The sequence below is a fragment of the Siphateles boraxobius genome, unplaced genomic scaffold (assembly GCF_051911475.1).
Source record: "Siphateles boraxobius isolate OS27281-9 unplaced genomic scaffold, OSU_SipBor_1 56, whole genome shotgun sequence".
Taxonomy (NCBI): domain Eukaryota; kingdom Metazoa; phylum Chordata; class Actinopteri; order Cypriniformes; family Leuciscidae; genus Siphateles; species Siphateles boraxobius.
Genome location: NW_027509182.1, coordinates 5,859,785 through 5,879,081, shown reverse-complemented (window position 1 = coordinate 5,879,081; position 19,297 = coordinate 5,859,785). Strand labels below are relative to the sequence as shown.

At 38.5% G+C, this 19,297-nt stretch overlaps 1 protein-coding gene across 1 annotated transcript in view; it reads right to left on the bottom strand.

The window, feature by feature from the left end:
- Positions 1-19,297, bottom strand: part of rasa4 (RAS p21 protein activator 4) — a 47,798-nt gene that overhangs the window by 19,205 nt on the left and 9,296 nt on the right. Inside the window, exons 5-8 of the mRNA XM_077206527.1 lie at positions 6,486-6,618; positions 4,902-4,983; positions 4,674-4,808; positions 2,792-2,883 (exon numbers count right to left, since the gene is read on the bottom strand). Of these exons, the coding sequence (XP_077062642.1) occupies positions 2,792-2,883; positions 4,674-4,808; positions 4,902-4,983; positions 6,486-6,618 (442 nt within the window). The remainder of the gene's footprint in view (positions 1-2,791; positions 2,884-4,673; positions 4,809-4,901; positions 4,984-6,485; positions 6,619-19,297) is intronic.

The window sequence follows — 19,297 nt, the reverse complement described above, 5'->3', positions numbered from 1 at the left end:
ATGGAGATGATATTAGCATTAATATTTCCTAACATACATTCAGTCACTCCATACGCCACATGCTCTTCTGACTGTAAAGATGGGAAATACTCGAGGGAAGGTGGGAATTGGAAGAGAGTATTTGTGTGTGTGTGTGTGTGTGTGTGTGTGTGTGTGTGTGTGTGTGTGTGTGTGTGTGTGTGTGTGTGTGTGTGTGTGTGTGTGTGTGTGTGTGTGTGTGTGTGTGGCGAGTGTGGCCACCATAACAGCCAGTCACTGAACAACAGGCAACAGATGGTGGGCCGTCAAAAATCCAATCAGGAAGAAGACGGTGAGGGAGTAAAAAAAGGAGAAAGAGAAAATAAACAAAAACAACAACAGCTTGATTTGTTCACTGAGATGAGAGCGGATCACCCAAGGGGAGCGAGAGATTATAGGAGCTTAATGGAAAACTCAGGATGACATCAGGATGACATCAGAATGAATAAAAAACTACAAAATTCTTACAGAAAAATCACTAATTGCTTCTGGGGTATCCTCGCGAAATATAAAAATAAGCTCATAACAATATCTCAGATGCTGCAAATATATATATAGGGACATGATAACTCCGAGATGATTATCAAACAGTGCTTTTTTATTGCATGTGAGCAAAAACCTAGAGTCAAATAATCCTTTGTTCAGGATTGGCCGTGACATTTTAATTCCCATCTTGTTTTTTAAATCTGGTCAGAGTAGAAAAAAAAGCAAAAACTGTTTAGAAGGAATTTTGAAAATAAAATTGCGATAACCTATATTATATAATATAGTTTAGAATACTTACATAAAATATAGTCACATGTAAAACAGTTATTTTAAACTGTAATGCTATTTCACAATATTACTGTTTTATTGTATTTTTGATCAAATACATGCAGCCTAGGTGAGCATAAGAAAACAAACAAACAGACAAACTAAATCTTACCAAACCCAAACTTTTGAACGGCAGTGTAGATTTAGCTCTATTTTTAATTTCTGGTAATTGATGCGTTTTGCAATGAATTGTAATTGTCAGATTAGATTCACAATGCATAGACACATTTTTACCATCATGTATACCACTGTAAAGGATTTTGAGAAAAGACTTTTCCAAAATTGACCTGCATGTTCTGTTTGAGGTCTTAGAGAGCCCAAGGTCCTTTATAGCCCAAAAAACTTAACATTGAAGTATTATATTAAAACTCAAAAACTTATCCTAATCTTTTAACGTTTAATATAATAAGTTTATAACTATAAACCATAATTTGAAATTATAGTTCATATTAAGTCAAATTAATCCAAAGTACATGGAATGTGTTACATTACTTTTGGTTTAGTGGCTTAATAATATCTGTCAAATTGGTTTAGATTAGGTCAAAGGATTAAATGACAAATTACAAGAGTTTGCAGAGAAAAAAAGAGCTTCAAGTGATAGTCCACTCAAAAATGAAAATGTCATAATTTACTTACACTCATGCTGTTCCAATCGTGTATGACTTTCTTTATCTTTGGCACATACAGGAGATATTTAAAAGAATGTTAGTTTTGACTTCTACTGGTCAAAAAATATAACGTAAGTAAAATGGGAACCAAAAATATTTGGTTACTAACGTTCTTCAAAATGTCTTCTTTTATGTTCCAAGGAAGAAAAAAAGTCAAACAGGTTTGGAACGACATGAGGGGGAGTAAATGATGACAGAATTTTCATTTTTTAGGTAAACCAACCCTGTAATATTGGAATCAGTACTGTTATTTTTACACTTAAAATCCCTGCATGGGACCCCCAAACTTAAGGACAGTAAAGTCAATCTATGACCTCAAACAAGTCCATCTCAGCAGGACATGAGGGTTAATCCTGAAATCATGGATAGTTATTCCATGTATGCCCTAAATACAATCATTTGGCCTTTAAGAAGATACGATTATGGAACGGTCCAACAATTTTTAACAATATTAAAAAAAAGACTGTACTTATGATGCTCAAATGCTGAAAACGTTTCCCCTTATCTGCCTCCAACATTTACACAATATTACACATTGTCTACATAAGACTATGTAAAAGGTGCTCAAGCCTGATCCATATATCCGTGTAGATGTGGAGCTTGAACTACATGACTCATCGAAGGATTTGGACAGTAAGTTCAATCAAGTCAAGTGTATAAATTAATGAACGACTGAACAAATGTCAATGACTCCTTTGCCCATGTGTACACAAGTCCGTCACACTGACACACCGTGTACCCGAAAACACTTCCTGCCTTAATCTACCTACATATACTCGCACAAGCTCTCAGATGACGCATAGCTTTTGTCATCACCCAACCGAATCCCCCGTACTGGAGTTTTTACATAAGCCTTTACATCCTACTCCTCCTGCCAGCTTCAGATATAATCCCCACTGTCAATCCACGTGGCCAAATGATCTCTTATGGATGGAGAGGAGGGCCGGGTGGAGGGGGAGACAGAGCGAATGAACAGAAAAAAATCCCAGGATTTAGCCAGGGAAAGGATTAGTACATCCTGTCAACACATGGACCAGAACACACAAGCGTAACGCTGTGAGAGCCTGAGGGAAGACTGCGTAACAATCCTCCAAAGTTAGCTCAGACTAATTCCCAGGAACAGACTAGGGAAAGTTGCACTTTTTCCCTTGTATTTTATTGTCCTTGTGCACTTTGCTTAATGTTCTCTGCCACAGGCAACCGTTGAAGGTGAACACTTGTTGCTGTGGCAACCAAAGTTTAAGGTTTGCTTAGGTGCTGTGCATATTTGCCACGATTCAAAATACACTCACTCATATTCACTGTGTTTAGATTTGTCAGGCCCTAGGCGAAACCAGCCCTCCTCTTGCTGGGCAGACTGAAGCTTGTTGATGTTGAACAGGACCTGAAGGAAAACAGAGGCCGCATATATCAATCGCCATGACAATTAGCTGTCAAAGCAACCGAAGCTAAACAAAGCAATTGGAACATTTATTATTGGGTGACAAAGGCAATGTCACAGTGATCAACTGTCAAACAGGCAACAACGCAATGTTACGAAGCAGTGACTATGCTTGAATTATTTAGTTAACTTTGGGATATGATGAATTGACAAGTTAAAAAAATAAACACAGGCTCATTAGAAAATTTTTGTGCAATGCAAAAAATGTACCAATACATACAAATCACTGCAGTTTTCACCTGAAATGAACACTTTAGGCAGTAAAACAGCAAGCGCTTTTAGGTCTTTTCATACAAAATTATGATTACTTGGGGCAGATTATCAATTAATAAAGACGTATTTTCATGCGGTCCCTTGCAAAATATTATATTATGACCACAAAACAGTTTTTACCATAGTGCATGATTTGTAATTTAATACATTTTGACGTTTGCAGCACATAACCAGCTCCATATGTTTGGTTCCCTTTCTAATGGGAACTCTCACTGTCATGGTCATTGGCTCTTATATAAAAAATAACTATACATTAATCTAACCTGCTGTGATTATTGGTTACTCTAAGTACTCTAAGTTCCTGTAAGTTATTTAAGTTAGAATGAGATTTCAGAGTTTTGAAGGTGAAGATTTTCAGTGAATAACAACTTATAAGAGCTGCATGACAATTCAAAAAAATTTAGCAGACGAGTGTTGATCTATGTTGTAAAACTAATATTAAAAACGCTATATCTTACTAATTAAAGGTGCAGTCTGTAAAGATGACAGCTAGTGGTCGAAATAGGTACTGAATTCCAAAATCGTTGTTTCCCCCGCCCCCCTCCTTCTCAGACTACACGCTCACGCCAGTTTGAGGACACGCAACAGGAACGAGCGCAAATTACAATGAAAGCCAGGGAGACTAAAGTAAGTAGGTTGACAAGTTGATTTATCCACGTTTTAATATGCTCTTGTTCATAGAGATTTTTAGATGAATGCCGAGGCTCTTTAGGTCGGGTAGAATCTGCGATCTCTGACGCAGTTTATTTGCTGGCTGCAATACACTGTTTCCTGCCAACTGGCATCCCGGGTGTCTAAATACTATTGGGTGAACTGTCATTGGGCGAGATCACACAAACCAAAACAGAAATAGACATTCCAACACAGAATGCACATTTCAAAGTAAAATAATTGGCTGTAGAATTGTTTTTCAATTAAACGAGTATGTCGTTTTCCCCGCTAACGATTTCGTCACCGCCTCCTAGGTAAGTGAAAACAACACCTTACTTTTTATTTAGTTTTCCACCGTCCAACTTCCAACAGCTCGTTCAGTTCACGTGGTCACTTTCAGTTTGGCGTTCGACTGTTATTGAGGCTTTCTGGTTCTCATCTCGATAAATCGCACTCTTAACAGCAACTTCACGTCTTTTTAAACACTTTCTCTTTCCTCCTCCCTTCAGTGTGAATTCCTCCTTTTATGTGATAACCTCATTTCCTTTTCCCCCACTTAGCAACGGAAATGGGCAGGGACAAACTCGAATTAATTTGTTTTTTGTAATTTTTCAGCTCGCCACACTGAACTCAGCATGTTTCCTAAATATCTGCAAACATATTATGGTATTTTTATGCTTTAGTAGAGTGAAAAAGTTACATACAGCACCTTTAAATGCTTTGTGTTTCATTTTAAACTAAGACAAAGGTCAGCTTCAGAGCATGAGGAAATACTCCAGGATTTGCTGATGTCTATTCTGTGCAGTCACCTTTCCAAGGAAGTCGTTTCTGCTGACCAGATCCCAGTCCCACACCTCCACACTCAAAAGGCTGTCAGCCAGCCCCTCGTCCAGCTCAAACTCAAAACTCTCGTTCCAGCGTGGGTAACAGGACTTCTTAACCACCTGGAGGAAGCAGGGTCATGGAAATCAGTAACAGACAGTCCGTTCTAACTCTGTGGCTGACCAAATCAGAAACTTACAGAGAAACATACATACCGCACTCTCATGGGTTTTGCCATTGTACCTCACTCTAACAAAAGGATCAGAGGCCCCGTTGCGATCCTTTTTTGCAAGATCTCTAGAAACAAAGCCGAAAGTACATGAAGCTATTAGACACAAATCCAAATGAAGCTTATGAAGATGAAGTCTTTAAAGCCCCATTCCAACAGTCCGATTCACAGACACAGACACTGAAAGAAATTTTGTTTTCAATTAAAAAGTCTTTGAATACATTGACCTAGCATTTAAACTTCAAATTGATAAACCAGGTTATTTTTATGTAATCATGGAGTATCTAGTTCCATATTTCACACCATTTATATTTTACAAAGGGTAATTCAGGGTTTTTGTGATACTGCTAATTGTCTAAATCTAAATGACTTTCGGTTCCATTAATGATTCTCGCAAGTGCATTCTTTCACCAAAGCGGATGGAATGCTTTGTCTAAAAATTAAACAAAAAAGTTTCCCATTCAATGGGAAAATGGTTGCATAATGTGCATCATAACATGATGCACACTATGCATCTTGTCAGTAGTATTTCAAAAACAACAAGTAAATGAAATTTTTGTGTTGTTTATTTTAAAATATTTAAATAATAAATATTTATTTAATTAACGTGGGGGACATTTTTCGGGCAAGTGTTTTCTCATGGGCAAATGTGAATAGATCTAGATTTAAATTAAAAGAGACAAGATAGTCTATAGGTGATAGACATTCATACTCAAAGCCGGAGAGCGCTCTCATGCAGACAGTCCAAAACGGACTCATAGAAGTAATAAGTTATAACGTTCCAGGAAATTCCTTATATGGACAAAGGTATCCAGCTATCGCTGTCCCTTAATAAAAAGCAGAAACGTTTTGACTGATAAAAGGTGAAAACTATTAACACACAATTACAAGTATATATGTTTTATGTGTGTTTTTCAAGCCATCTCTGGGTATTTTCATAACAACAAAGTATGTAAATAATGCAGTGCTAATTGATTAAGCCTTTATTTACAGTACAGAAACTACAAAATATTTGTTCTGCCTTATTCTGTGATGATTACATTGTATATTTTACATTGTTTGTAGTACATAAACCAATCATAAAATTGTCATAAGGAAAATATAGGAAAACATACTATAGAATATAAATTATTGGTTATTGTTCAGCGTTGTATTTGATTTCTTAGCCAATTAAAAGCAAGAGGTACAAAAAATTAATTAGAATAAGGTCAGAATTTTTTGATTACACTTTGAACTTTGAATTACACATTTATGTCACTTAAAAATGATTGCTATGCCCCTGAATAACTTAATTTATCTGCACTTTGATCTTTGCAGACCTTTTCCATTCACAAACAGTTATATTAAACACTACATGAAAGGTAATATCTGAAAAAGCATAATGGGGCACTTTAAAAACCATTAATGAACCAGAATTGCTTAGGAATCAGAACCAGAACTTACATTTATTTTTTTATTATTTACGATTCCCATTCATGAATTGATAAAATGCATTGATATAGGCTACTAATCACGACAACATAACGAGTTTCCTGTCACAAATCATTTGCTGCTCCTCATTGTTCCTCACCTTGCCTCTAGGACTTGGCAGCACAGTTTCCGTGGGATATCTCCATCTCCCAGCACAGAGATCTGGAGGTGTATCTCCCCTTGCACCTCCTCATCTGGGTCAATCTCTGTTAAGTTCATCCATCCATCAACACCTACATAAAAATGACAAGAAGCTTAAAATGAGAATTTATATGTCTGCCATTGACGTTGAAATAAATCATTTAGCGGGCAATCAAGTTATGTTGGGCTAAGTTGAAGAACAGGGACCCTAAAACGGCCTAGTGCACAGTGGGAGAGAGCAGGATTAAGAGCAGTATTATTATGGCTTCAGTATTCCCATATCTGCAAACACACACAGTAGGCCTACAGTTGGGATAAAAATTGAATATATCATGTCCCCCCTCAGTAACTCTAGCTTTAAGAGGCTTACGGTAATAGAATTAATGGCCTTGCTGTATTCCTACAGAATAAGCTTATGGTAGACATGTTGAATGTTCAATAATTGTATTAAAATGTGAACAGACTGAGATTTAAGCTATTATTCAATGAAAATCTGCTCCGTTGTACCTCTTAAATCTCATTCTCCATTCTGCTGTTTTGCAATCGGTCATGTGACGCATATGAGCGAGGATGCAAATAAGATTTCAGAGTTTTAGAGAAAGAAATATCGACTTAAATGGGGTATAAAACAAGCTATATCGCAAGCTTTCATAGAACTGTATTTCTTTCCCTGAGGTCCACCTAATGTTAATGCTGGTCTCAATGCTTTAGAAACCTTCTGTATTTAGGAAATCAAGGGCTGCAATTGTTAAAGACCATTTTTAGTATTTTGCTGAAAGCTTAACTCAAGGACCATCAAACCACTCTGATTTTGCAGTGGCTATGTCTAAAATTGTAAAACTAGTTATTTTGGCTTCGCTGATGTGGACATAAAGCTTGTTTATTCCTGTGGCCTAGTAGGTAGTTTTTCCTCTCGATTAGTATTCCAGCGTATCATTCGTCAAGGTCCATTTTCCTTTATTGCTCTGGTGAGTAGCCCAAAAATAAATTCGATCTGCAAAGAAAAAATTTCCATTTAGCTGAATGCTGATGCTTTCAATATATTTTGTGGAACTGAACGTGAAAAATAGCATCTATTTACGATCTGAAAAGAAATAAGTTGAAAAGCAAATGGAATGCATCTATAATAAGCAGCAAATAGTCTGATATAGCCCATTCTTCAGTTCAATCATCCAGCCTCTGAAATTAAATGACAAAACATGACATTCATGCAGATGAATTTGTACACAAACAAATGACACAAATTAAATCCATTTAAAGAAAGGAAACTGAACCATCTAAAGTGAAAAAAGCTTTTCCAGAAGCAATCTTTCTACAGATACAGTATTCATACAATAAGAAATGAAACACCAGTTAGAAAGCTTTGACTGACAGTCTCTTGACAGTTAAAGGTCTGCCTCATAAATATGTTCAAAACAGTGAACACCCCCCCACCCCACACCCCACACACACACACACACACACACACACACACACACACACACACACACACACACACACACACACACACACACACACACACACACACACACACACACACACACAAACACACACACAAACGGCCAACCTTTAAAGAGTCAAGGTCTCTGCTTCAAACAGATGCTGAGCCACTAGCCAAAATTCTTTACAATAGAATGCATTTTTCTTCACCTGCACACACAGGCTAAATGTTTAGAATACAAAAAATAAATAATAATAACACAATTTTTATATTTTCTTCATAAAACGAGTGCCCTGTGCAAATGTTGCTTCCAAGATGCTAAATTGTTATGGTTGGTTTGCCAGGTGTCACAAATGGCCAGTTGCAGCAACAGCAAATATGATTTGAGCAGGATTTATTTGCAGCAGTTATTTTATTAAAGGCAAACTGAATAAAACAAAAGCACTCAGAATATCAAAATACAAAGAGAACAACCAGTATGAACAATAAATAGACAATGAAAAGAACAAACAAAGGGGCTATATAAACGCAAACCAATCAAATAAACGAGAAACAGGGGTTACAATTGAATCCGTGTATCATTCGTTAAGTCGCGTTTTGATTTAATATTGAAAGTAGAAAAATGAGAAAACAGTTCCTTTTTTTTTTTTTCATTTTTTCCAAAGAAACGAAAAACAAGAATTCAGCTTGATTTTCGTTGTTCGTTCTGAGGTAGAAAAATGAATAAACAGCTTGAATATTCGAGTTCTACACGTGGGCGGGAATGAAACGCCCCTTTTCTCTGATTTGTCAGCCGAAGAACAAACTGTGTCATCATCAGTCCTTCCTCGGTCCTGCACAGCAGAATAAGAGTCCTCCGCTGCTGATGATGTGCGGATTCTTAACTCGTTTTTTGCAACTACATTTCATCTTTTTGGCACGACACAAAAAGATGGCTCGAGACAAAAAAATGGCTCGACACAACCCGTACCGGGGAAGAGCCTACAGGGCTTTCTTATGTGTACAACAGCAGTGCTCAAGTGCCAGGGGGTCCGTGAAATAATTAGCTATTTTCCTATTTTCCGGACTGTAAAGTCAAGTTTTTTATCATAAGCACGCTCTGATTTATTCCTAAGTGATTTAGGCTTATATAATGCATTTTACTTAAAATAATCTAAATGTTGACTTTCAAAAGTAGGCGCGCCAAAAAGGCTGATCGCTGTATTTTGGTTTATTTTATGGTGTGCGCCAGAAAGATGTTCAATGAGACAGAGACGCGCTTAAGCAGCACATCGTGTTGTTTTTTCTTTATTAAGTGATGGCGCCAGCGCATCGCGCTTACACAACATATTATCAGTTCACTTCTGGCATCACAAACTTGACACTGCAGCCTGTTCATTATTAAAATAAAACAGTCAACCAAACATATAAAAAGTTATTCTGCCTAATTTTATTCGTCTTTTGTACAATATAAAGACTGTGCCGGTCAGTCATAACTTGCTGTTCTTCCAAACTCATTTCCCTTGAAGATGCGGATTTAGCCTTCGTCTATATTAGGATTCGACTGAAGTACGAAGCCTTCATTACATTAATAGTTAGCATCCAAATGTTACATTGCAAATATGGAAACGTTGGGCCGAATGAGAGATGTGCGAACCTGGTGCAAACCCAACGTCGGTACAGTTTCAGTTTTGATTCAAATAAATTTGTTTAGGCTTCGTGTTTAAAATAGGCTAAATGTTGTTTGTAATAAAGGGCACAATAGGCTATTTTGATAGGCTACTATGTATATTTTTTATTATACTTGGCTACATTTTTTTTTATTCTTGTTTTCTGAATAGCATACCATTCATTTAAAGAATTGACATAGGCTACAGTAAGGGGAAGTAAAATAGGCATAGCATGTTATTAATAGTGTTTATAATGTTCCTTTTATATTTTATTTACCTTTCTTTTACACTATTTCTGAATAGAATAATAAACAAAATGCGTTTTTTACAACGTGATGCGCGCGTTTTACTCTTAACATGACCCGGTGCACCACGCACAAGCGCGCATCCGATTATAGGCTAATACATTTTTATGAAACACAAGGCCTACATCATAAAACTCAGAAGAGTATGCATTTTAATATGTTGTTCTCTGTTCTCTAGTTGTTAGATAGTCAGGCTGATGACAGTTCATGCGTGAACGACGTTAGACCTATTATAGGCAATTAATTATTCTTTCCTTTTAATATTAGTGTTTAAAATATTTAATTTACAATTAATTATATAATTTTTTAAAACTTACTGGGCGAGGGCGACCATGCTAGCAGCCGTCATTTATCCTGCCATACCAGCGTAGGTGAATTTAGGCTATATCTACACAGAAGAAAGCCTTGTAGGCTCTTCCCCGGTACGGGTTGTGTCGAGCCATTCGTTAGTCTGGTTGTTTGATGAGGAAAAAGATGAAATGTAGTTGCAAAAAACGAGTTAAGAATCCGCACATCATCAGCAGCGGAGGACTCTTATTCTGCTGTGCAGGACCGAGGAAGGACTCATGACGACACAGTTTGTTCTTCGACTGACAAATCAGAGAAAAAGGGCGTTTCATTCCCGCCCACGTGTAGAACTCGAATATTCAAGCTGTTTATTCATTTTTCTACCTCAGAACGAAAAACGAAAATCAAGCTGAATTCTTGTTTTTCGTTTCTTTGGAAAAAATGAAAAAACAAAAAAGGAACTGTTTTCTCATTTTTCTACTTTCAATATTAAATCAAAATACGACTGAACGAATGATACACGGATTCAATTTAATCAATCAATCAAAAACCCCGGAAAAATAACAAGCAAATCAAACAAGCATGCAAAAACCAAAACTAAAACCCAGACAAGGAAAGGAGGCTTTGGAGTCGGATGGGAGGCGGGCACGCTAACAAGGACGCTAAAGTCTATGGCTGTGTCCCAATTCAGGGGCTGCATCCTCCGAAGGCCGTATTTGAAGGCCGATTGCGTCACAGCGGAGCGACGAAGGCTGTCCCAAGTCAAAGGATCCTTCTAATGCGGCCTACCGTCAGTGTTGCCAAGTCCGAGGTTTTCCCCCGGAATTGGTCTACTTTTAAGTTGTTACCGCGGGTGAAATTTTTTTCCGCGGGTTGATTACCACCCCCGTAAGTACGATATCGACGCTTCAACACCCCCAAAATATCCCTCAGACGCACAAATCCAGTGGAGAATTCGGCCGCACGATGGAGAAACCTTTTGTTGCACGGACCTGGCAACCCTGCTTACCGTCCTTCTTTCCCCGGGCCACGAAGGATAGAACGAGGACAGCCAAGAGAAAACGAGACCCAGAGGATGAGCTGATCGAGTTAATCAGGGAGGACATGAAGTTTCAGAGAGAGACAGAGCAGGGAGAGAATGGACAGATTGTTTTCTCTACTTGACAGATTGGTAGAGAAATAAACTTTTGGTTATGTGAATTAAAATTTGTAAATTAAACAATCGTACAGACCTACTTTATTTATGAAAGTTATAATTTGTAAATGAAACAAAAAATAATTTCATTTTTATGTACATTTTTATCATTAGATACATTAGATTACTCGATTAAATTGAAACCCAATGCTTACATTTAAAAGTGTAATCTGGCAATTTCGTCTCCGGTGCGCAATGAATTCTGGGGTAGGCAAGGCTGCGAAGGATTCTTCTGATGTATCCTGCATTCACGGGAAAAGAAGGACGCATTTGCAAGCCGCATTTTGAAGGAAACTTCGATGGACCTTCGAATTTGGACAGCCTTCATCGTGCTGCGGTGACGCAATTGGCTATACTTTCCACTTTAAGCGAGTCTCGGTGCGTCCTTTGAAGGCTGTGTCGGCCGCGCACTTAGAAGGACGCGGGCTTCAAAGGATGCAGCCCCTGAATTGGGCCACAGCCTATTACAACAGGGAGTAACCCCCACCAGGAAGAGCCCGGATGTAGGCCTGCAGCGGAGTGCAATTGCAGTGTAAATAAACTATGTGATTAATGTTTATTTTTGTTGTTTTGTTGCTAATGTTTATTGCTTAATTTTGGATATTAAAATATGAAACTATTTAAACGGGACCAATTATGCAAAATTCACTTTTAAATGTTTTTTTTAACATAACTTTGTGTCCGCAGTTATGTGTACACAGCCAACCTACAATGGTAAAACCCCACCCACTTCTTCTCCCACTTATCATAAATCAGAAACAGTGGCTGTGTCCGAAATAGTCCCCTATACCCTTAAATAGGCCGTTATTTGTGGTGTCCGAAACCATCGTGGACGTTTTTGAGTGCACTCATTCAATCCCACAATACACTGCAATAACGAGTGTACAACCAATGTATGCTTAACTGCAAGCGAATACCCATTATACACTGTGAGAGTCGCGCACTGAATAAATTCCCGCGTCTCGCCAGGAGATGGCGCCGCAGCTGAATCATCTATCCATCCATTTTCCAAACCGCGCTGGTTCAGCGCAATATCATACAGGTATAAATTTATTTTTAATTGATTATTAAATTTTTTTATTACGGATTATACATGCTTGTTTCCATTGCGGAGTTTAGGATAAATCTTTTCATTACTACTGGAGCTGCCAGTTTACTACGTTTCAATTCCACTCACTCGTTTTTATTCACTCCTTCAAGTGGACTATTTTAGGGGAGTAATGTAGGGAATAGTGAATGAGGGTATAAGGGCGATTTCGAACACAGCAACTGTCTCAAAATGATTTGTTCATGTTTTTTATTCACAGTGGAACAGGTCTCAGCACGTCTAGTGACGGACTCTGCTCTTCTCTAAGTGAGTCCGTTCATGTTTATCTCTTCGCTAGAGCTGCTAGTGTGACACAAGTGTATTGCTAGTGTATCTCGGCGGCTACGTGTTAAACACTCTAAATGCTCTATTATTGAAGACTGTAACAGGTGATCCACTGGAGGCAAGTTGTAGAACCCAAGTGCAGTTTATTAATACTCCTCAAAAGCAAGATCAAACATAAAATAAAGGCATGGCATGAAACTCAAAACAAAAGCATGGACATGGACAAGTCCATGCGTTTGTTTTGAGTTTCATGCCATGCCTTTATGCGACCATTTTAGCGACGTGGACATGGAGACATGGACACATAGACATGGACATGGACATGGACATGGACATGGACATGGACATGGACATGGACATGGACATGGACATGGACATGGACATGGACATGGAGCTCACCAACAGTGGTTACAGGGAAACAATACTTGACAAAGACACATGGCAAACATGAGGGCTTAAATACACAAGACTAATGACTGAACAAGACACACCTGTGCAAAATGAAACAATGAACCAATGACAACACAGTACACATGGCAGGATCACATGAGGGCCAGGGAATCACATGACAAGACAGTGACAAGAACAAAAACTACCAGTGACATAGAAGCAGTAAAATACTTTTGTTTTTGAAGGGAACCTGCCCAAAAAAATTGCTAAATAGTTATATGTTTGTTGTAACCATTTTCATACATATCGCACACCTTTGTGGCGAATGGCGTCTTTCATTTAAAGTCCCCCTGTAGTCAATAATTTTATCCCTTAAAACTCATCTTATGTGGGACTTATGTTTAAATTAGTTTGCCACAAATTAGTTTAAAATTAGCATTCTCCGTTCTTTTTTTTAGAAACAAGATCCACATCATTACAATAGAGGGGGGAAATGCAGAAATGCAGATAAAGTGATTTAACTAATATCCTCAGTGCTTGCACGTTCTTCTACACATCTCTTTCCTAAGAATGTCATAATTATACTCTATATCCCAACCTGCATAATACGCCAACATTCCGCCGTCAGCTAATTACACAACATCTTGCACTGTTATCGGTGTGGTTAGACTATGATTTGACTTATAGCTAACTTGAATGTTCACACCCTGTCAAACCAAGGGTAACTTGAGCAAATGGCTATTTCTGTGCTCTGCAGAACATGTCCTTTCGCTAAATGCTGTTTCAGAGCCCTCAGAGACAAAGGTTATGTGAGGCCATTTGTTCGTTAGGGGTGAGGGTGGGAAGAGGACAGACAAAGAGAGGGAAAGAGCCAGCATAAAGACTCATTCACAAGTCAATGAAGGCTGACTTGTGTTATAGTTACTGTAAGAAACACTTCTTCTGGAAGCATTTTACAAACTCTGTGGCTCATTTTTTATAATATCATGCCTGGTAAAGACATGTAAACTACTGGTCAAAAGCTTGGAATAATTGCGTTATTTTTTTTTGTATAAAGGGTAACTCAACAGAGCCTGACTCCACCCACTGGCATTATTTGAAGAATGCTGGAAAAGTGGGCAGAGCCCAGTGGAGGGGGGGCGTGCACCTGAGACGCATCTCTCTGTAGGCAAGGGCGTGGTGAGCTGGTGCCTGCTTACATCACGCAGTACCACAACATCCAATAGGAAAATTCAACTGCGGTAGCCACCGTTCAACCTGAAGAGGGCAGCACTCAGACGTTTTTACACCATATATTGTAGAATTAAAACACTTTATACCCAAATGTCAAAAAATGCATTAATACAGCCCCAGTCTTACAGATCATTAACTAAAAAAAGTTGTTTTAGGGTTTAGTTACCCTTGGTAAAGTCTCTTATGCTCACAAAGGCTGCATTTATTTGTATCAAATACAGTAAAAATTGCTTCATTGTGAAATAATTTTCTTTTCTTTTTAAATATTTTTTTAAAAATATAATATATTCTTGTGATGGCAAAGCTGAATTTTCAGCAGCCATTACTCCAGTCTTCAGTGTCACATGATCCTTCAGAAATCATTCTAATATGCTGATTTGGTGCTCAATTATTAGTTCTTATTAATATCAATGTTAATATCAGTTTTTGCTGCTTAGGGTTCATGATGAATAGAAAGTTCAATGAACAGCATTTATTTGAAATAGAAATCTTTCGTATAAAGACATTCTTTCAATGTCTTTACTGTCACCTTTGATCAATTCAATGCATCCTTGAATAAAACTATTATTTTAAATCTTACTTACCCCAAACTTCTGAGTGATAGTGTAGCATGGCTTTCCACAAACATATTAAGTAGTACCACAGTTTTTATCATTGAAAATACACTGAACAAAATTATAAATGCAACACTTTTGTTTTTGCCCCCATTTTTCATGAGCTGAACTCAAAGATCTAATACCTTTTCTATGTACACAAAAGGCCTATTTCTCTCAAATATTGTTCACAAATCTGTCTAAATCTGTGTTAGTGAGCACTTCTCCTTTGCCGAGATAATCCATCCACCTCACAGGTGTGGCAGATCAAGATGCTGATTAGACAGCATGATTATTGCACAGGTGTGACTTAGGCTGGCCACAATAAAAGGCCACTCTAAAATGTGCAGTTTTACTGTATTGGGGGTGTCTGGGGGGGGGGGGGGGGGGGGGGGTATTGGGGGTGTCTGGGGGACTGTAACACCTGTTACAGTCTTCAATAATAGAGCATTTAGAGTGTTTAACACGTAGCCACCGAGATATTCTTGTGTTACACTAGCAGCTCTAGCGAAGAGATAAACATGAACGGACTGAAAACCATTCAGTACCTGGTGTGACTACCATTTGCCTCACGCAGTGCAACAAATCTCCTTCCCATAGAGTTGATCAGGTTGTTGATTGTGGCCTGTGGAATGTTAGTCCACTCCTCTTCAATGGCTGTGCTGGATATTGTCAGGACCTGGAACACGCTGTCGAATACACCGATCCTGAGCATCCAAAACATGTTCAATGGAGGACATGTCCGGTGAGTATGCTGACCATGCAAGAACTGGGATGTTTTCAGCTTCCAGGAATTGTGAACAGATCCTTGCAACAAGGGGGCGTGGATTATCATGCTGCAACATGAGGTGATAGTCGTGGATGAATGGCACAACAATGGGCCTCAGGTATCTCTGTGCATTCAAAATGTCATCAATAAAATGCACCTGTGTTCGTTGTCCATAACATACGCCTGCCCATACGCCATACCATAATTCCACTGCCACCATGGGCCACTCGATTCACAAAGTTAACATCAGCAAACCGCTCACCCACACGATGCCATACACGCTTTCTGCTGAAATCTGCTCTGTACAGTGAAAACCAGGATTCATCCATGAAGAAAACACCTCTCCAAAGCACTCAAGTCGGTTACGACGATGAACTGCAGTCAGGTCGAGAGCCCGATGAGGACGACAAGCATGCAGAAGAGATTCCCTGAGACGGTTTCTGACAGTTTGTGCAGAAATTCTTTGGCTATGCAAACAGATTGCTGCAGCTGCTGTCCGGGTGGCTGGTCTCATACGATCTTGGAGGTGAAGATGCTGAATGTGGAAGTCCTGGGCTGGTGTGGCGGTTGTGAGGCCGGTTGGATGTAATGCCAAATTCTCTGAAACGTCTTTGGAGACAGCTTATGGTACAGAAATGAACATTCAATTCACGGGCAACAGCTCTGGTGGACATTCCTGCAGTCAAGCATGCTAATTGCACGCTCCCTCAAAACTTGCGACATCTGTAGCATTGTGGTGTGTAATAAAACTGCACATTTTAGAGTTGCCTTTTATTGTGGCCAGCCTAAGGCACACCTGTGCAATAATCATGCAGCAGTCTAATCAGCATCACGATATCCCACACCTGTGAGGTGGATGGATTATATCGGCAAAGGAGAAGTGCTCACTAACACAGATTTAGACACAATATTTGAGAGAAATAGGCCTTGTGTGTACATAGAAAAAGTTTAGCTTATGAAAAATGGGGGCAAAAACAAAAGTGTTGCATTTATAATTTTGTTCAGAGTAATATGAAATGTTTAAAATCAGCATATTACTATGAAAAATAGTAGACTGTCAAAATAGTAAATTCAGTACATTTAGTAAATTTAATTTTAAAATATATCATTTAGAATAGTTATTTTAAATTGTAATAATGTTTCAAAATACATATTACTGTTTTTATTGTATTTTTGATCAAATAAATGTAGCTTAAGATATGCAGCATAAGATACTTCTTTCATAATCATAATTATTTCAAACTTTTGCACGTTAGTGTATAAAGTCAATGACAGCAAATTGTGGGGAACAATACGAGGAACTGTTGCGACCTAGATTCGGACCAGCATTACCCAGTTAAGAACCACAGCTCAATATGTTAAGAACTGCACTAAGCCGCAACACCGACAGAGCTGGCGCAGTCCTGAAATAGGGCTGGGGTTGCCGGGCAACATTTAACAAGCTCGCAATCATCATTATGCCATTGTTAATGCTAACAAGCTGAGCTGTTTATCTAAACAATCATTATTATACCGAATCATTAGTATACCCTATCTATCTGAGACACCAACACAGTGAACAAAACAATGTTAATGAATGATTTAGCTTTTCTATTCCATTAAGGATAGCCTGTATTGTATGACTAGTCATCATGGGGGTACAATGAGTGATGCTTTGTTCCATTTTGTTCCATTTTGTGTCATGATAATGGATAACCCTGCCGTGTCCTTGCCCCTCAGGCCCAATATACATGAGTTACAAGCCTAGACAACCACAATGACTCACCAGCACTCAAAACACCACCTCACAGGAACCCCACCAGATTGTGTGCTCATATACACGAGGGAGTTTTCTACTAAAACTATGTTGATTTAAAGCCATCTCACACACAATTTTCCTTATCAGTATTGTTGTCTTATTTCAAATAAATAAAAATATTTGCTTGACAAACATTGAGCAAAATTATGTAAGATATTAAGGGTCAGAATGACTAATTATGTAAGATATTAAGGGTCAGAATGACTAAATAGGGCAAATTAGTGTGAGAGCGCAATCCCATAAAAGATTGGAGTGGAAAGTTCTGCGGGTGAACAACACAAATTAAAGTACAGACACAGAGGGATCATTTCCATAAAGATCAACGCAATCTACCAAGCGCAGCGCAAATTAGCGTCTGGTTCAAACAAAGCTTTTTTTGGCCGTTAAATAATGGTGCAAATAGCAGTAAATTGACTAGCACAAACCTTAGTAAATCACCTTGCATGATTCATTTAAATACTCTTCTCTCATAAAGTTTGCATCTGAAAGGGAAACTCCTACAAATGCATAATGAGGTCCGCCGCAAATAACTGTGTCCTTGCCTTTTCAGAGCTATATTTTCACTGCCTCTCTAAAGTAAATCCTGACAGTAGTTTTTTTTTACATCAAAGAGGGTTTGCGCTGGCACAAGCTGTTAGTAAATCTGGCCCTAAGACTTTGTTTGCAGAGAATATCACTAATTTCGCTCCTTAGCCCATGTGTGTCCACCAAAGCGTTTATTGTATTTTCCAATTGTTTTCAATGGGAGCGCCACATTTTTTAAAACGGCAGCAGCGTGAGGAGGTGCTGAGCGTCTATTTCACGCTGAGTGCTGAATGCTTAGCATTTATCCGGTTGCAGAGAGTTGAAGAATGTTTAACTTTGGGTAAAACGCAGCAATCATCACGGTCACTTTTTACCAAGCCATCCAATCACAGTGGAGGAGGTGCGGGACAAATAACACACCGACCAACCATCACATCCTGCTTCTACAACGATTACAAACAGCCACAACAAGAACATATCTCCATCCAAAACTAGTGCCAGAGCAAGTACATTACACTGTGTCGACATTTTTATATTCAGAAACAAACTATTTGCAAAATTGGATACTAACGGTCTCGTATAATAGCACATATAGGGCCAGATTTCCTAAACAGGGCAAATTAGCATGAGCGCAATCCCAAAAAAGCGCAGATGGGAGTGGAAATTTCTGCATGTGATCTACTGATGATCTACTGACAAATTAAAGAACACAGACACCGCCGGATCATTTCCATAAAGACCAACGCAATCTACCAAGAGCAGTGTAAATTAGCATATGGTTTCAAGACGTGCTTTTTTTGGCCGTTAAATAATGGCGCAAATACCAGCAAATTGACTAGCACAAATCTTAGTAAATTGTTGGGAAACTCCAACCGCAAAACAAAAATAACTGTCCTCGTCTTTTCAGCACTAATTTTTCACTGCATGTCTTTAGTAAATCCTAACGCCAAAAGAGGGTTTGACCTGGCACAAGCTGTTAGTAAACCTGGCCCATATTGTCTCAACTGAAAAAAAAATCATTTTCAGAAGCTTTTTCAGCATGGCAAAAACACTTTGGTGGACACATGGCCTTAGAGTTAGGGGTTGATTAAATCTAATCTCTAACCTTAGTATTAAAAATAGATATAACAGATTTAACTAAAAATGATTTGAGGAAGTTCGTGGCTTCTCACAGTCACATGACACTCAAGTGTAGTTTCAAGTCCACATTTAT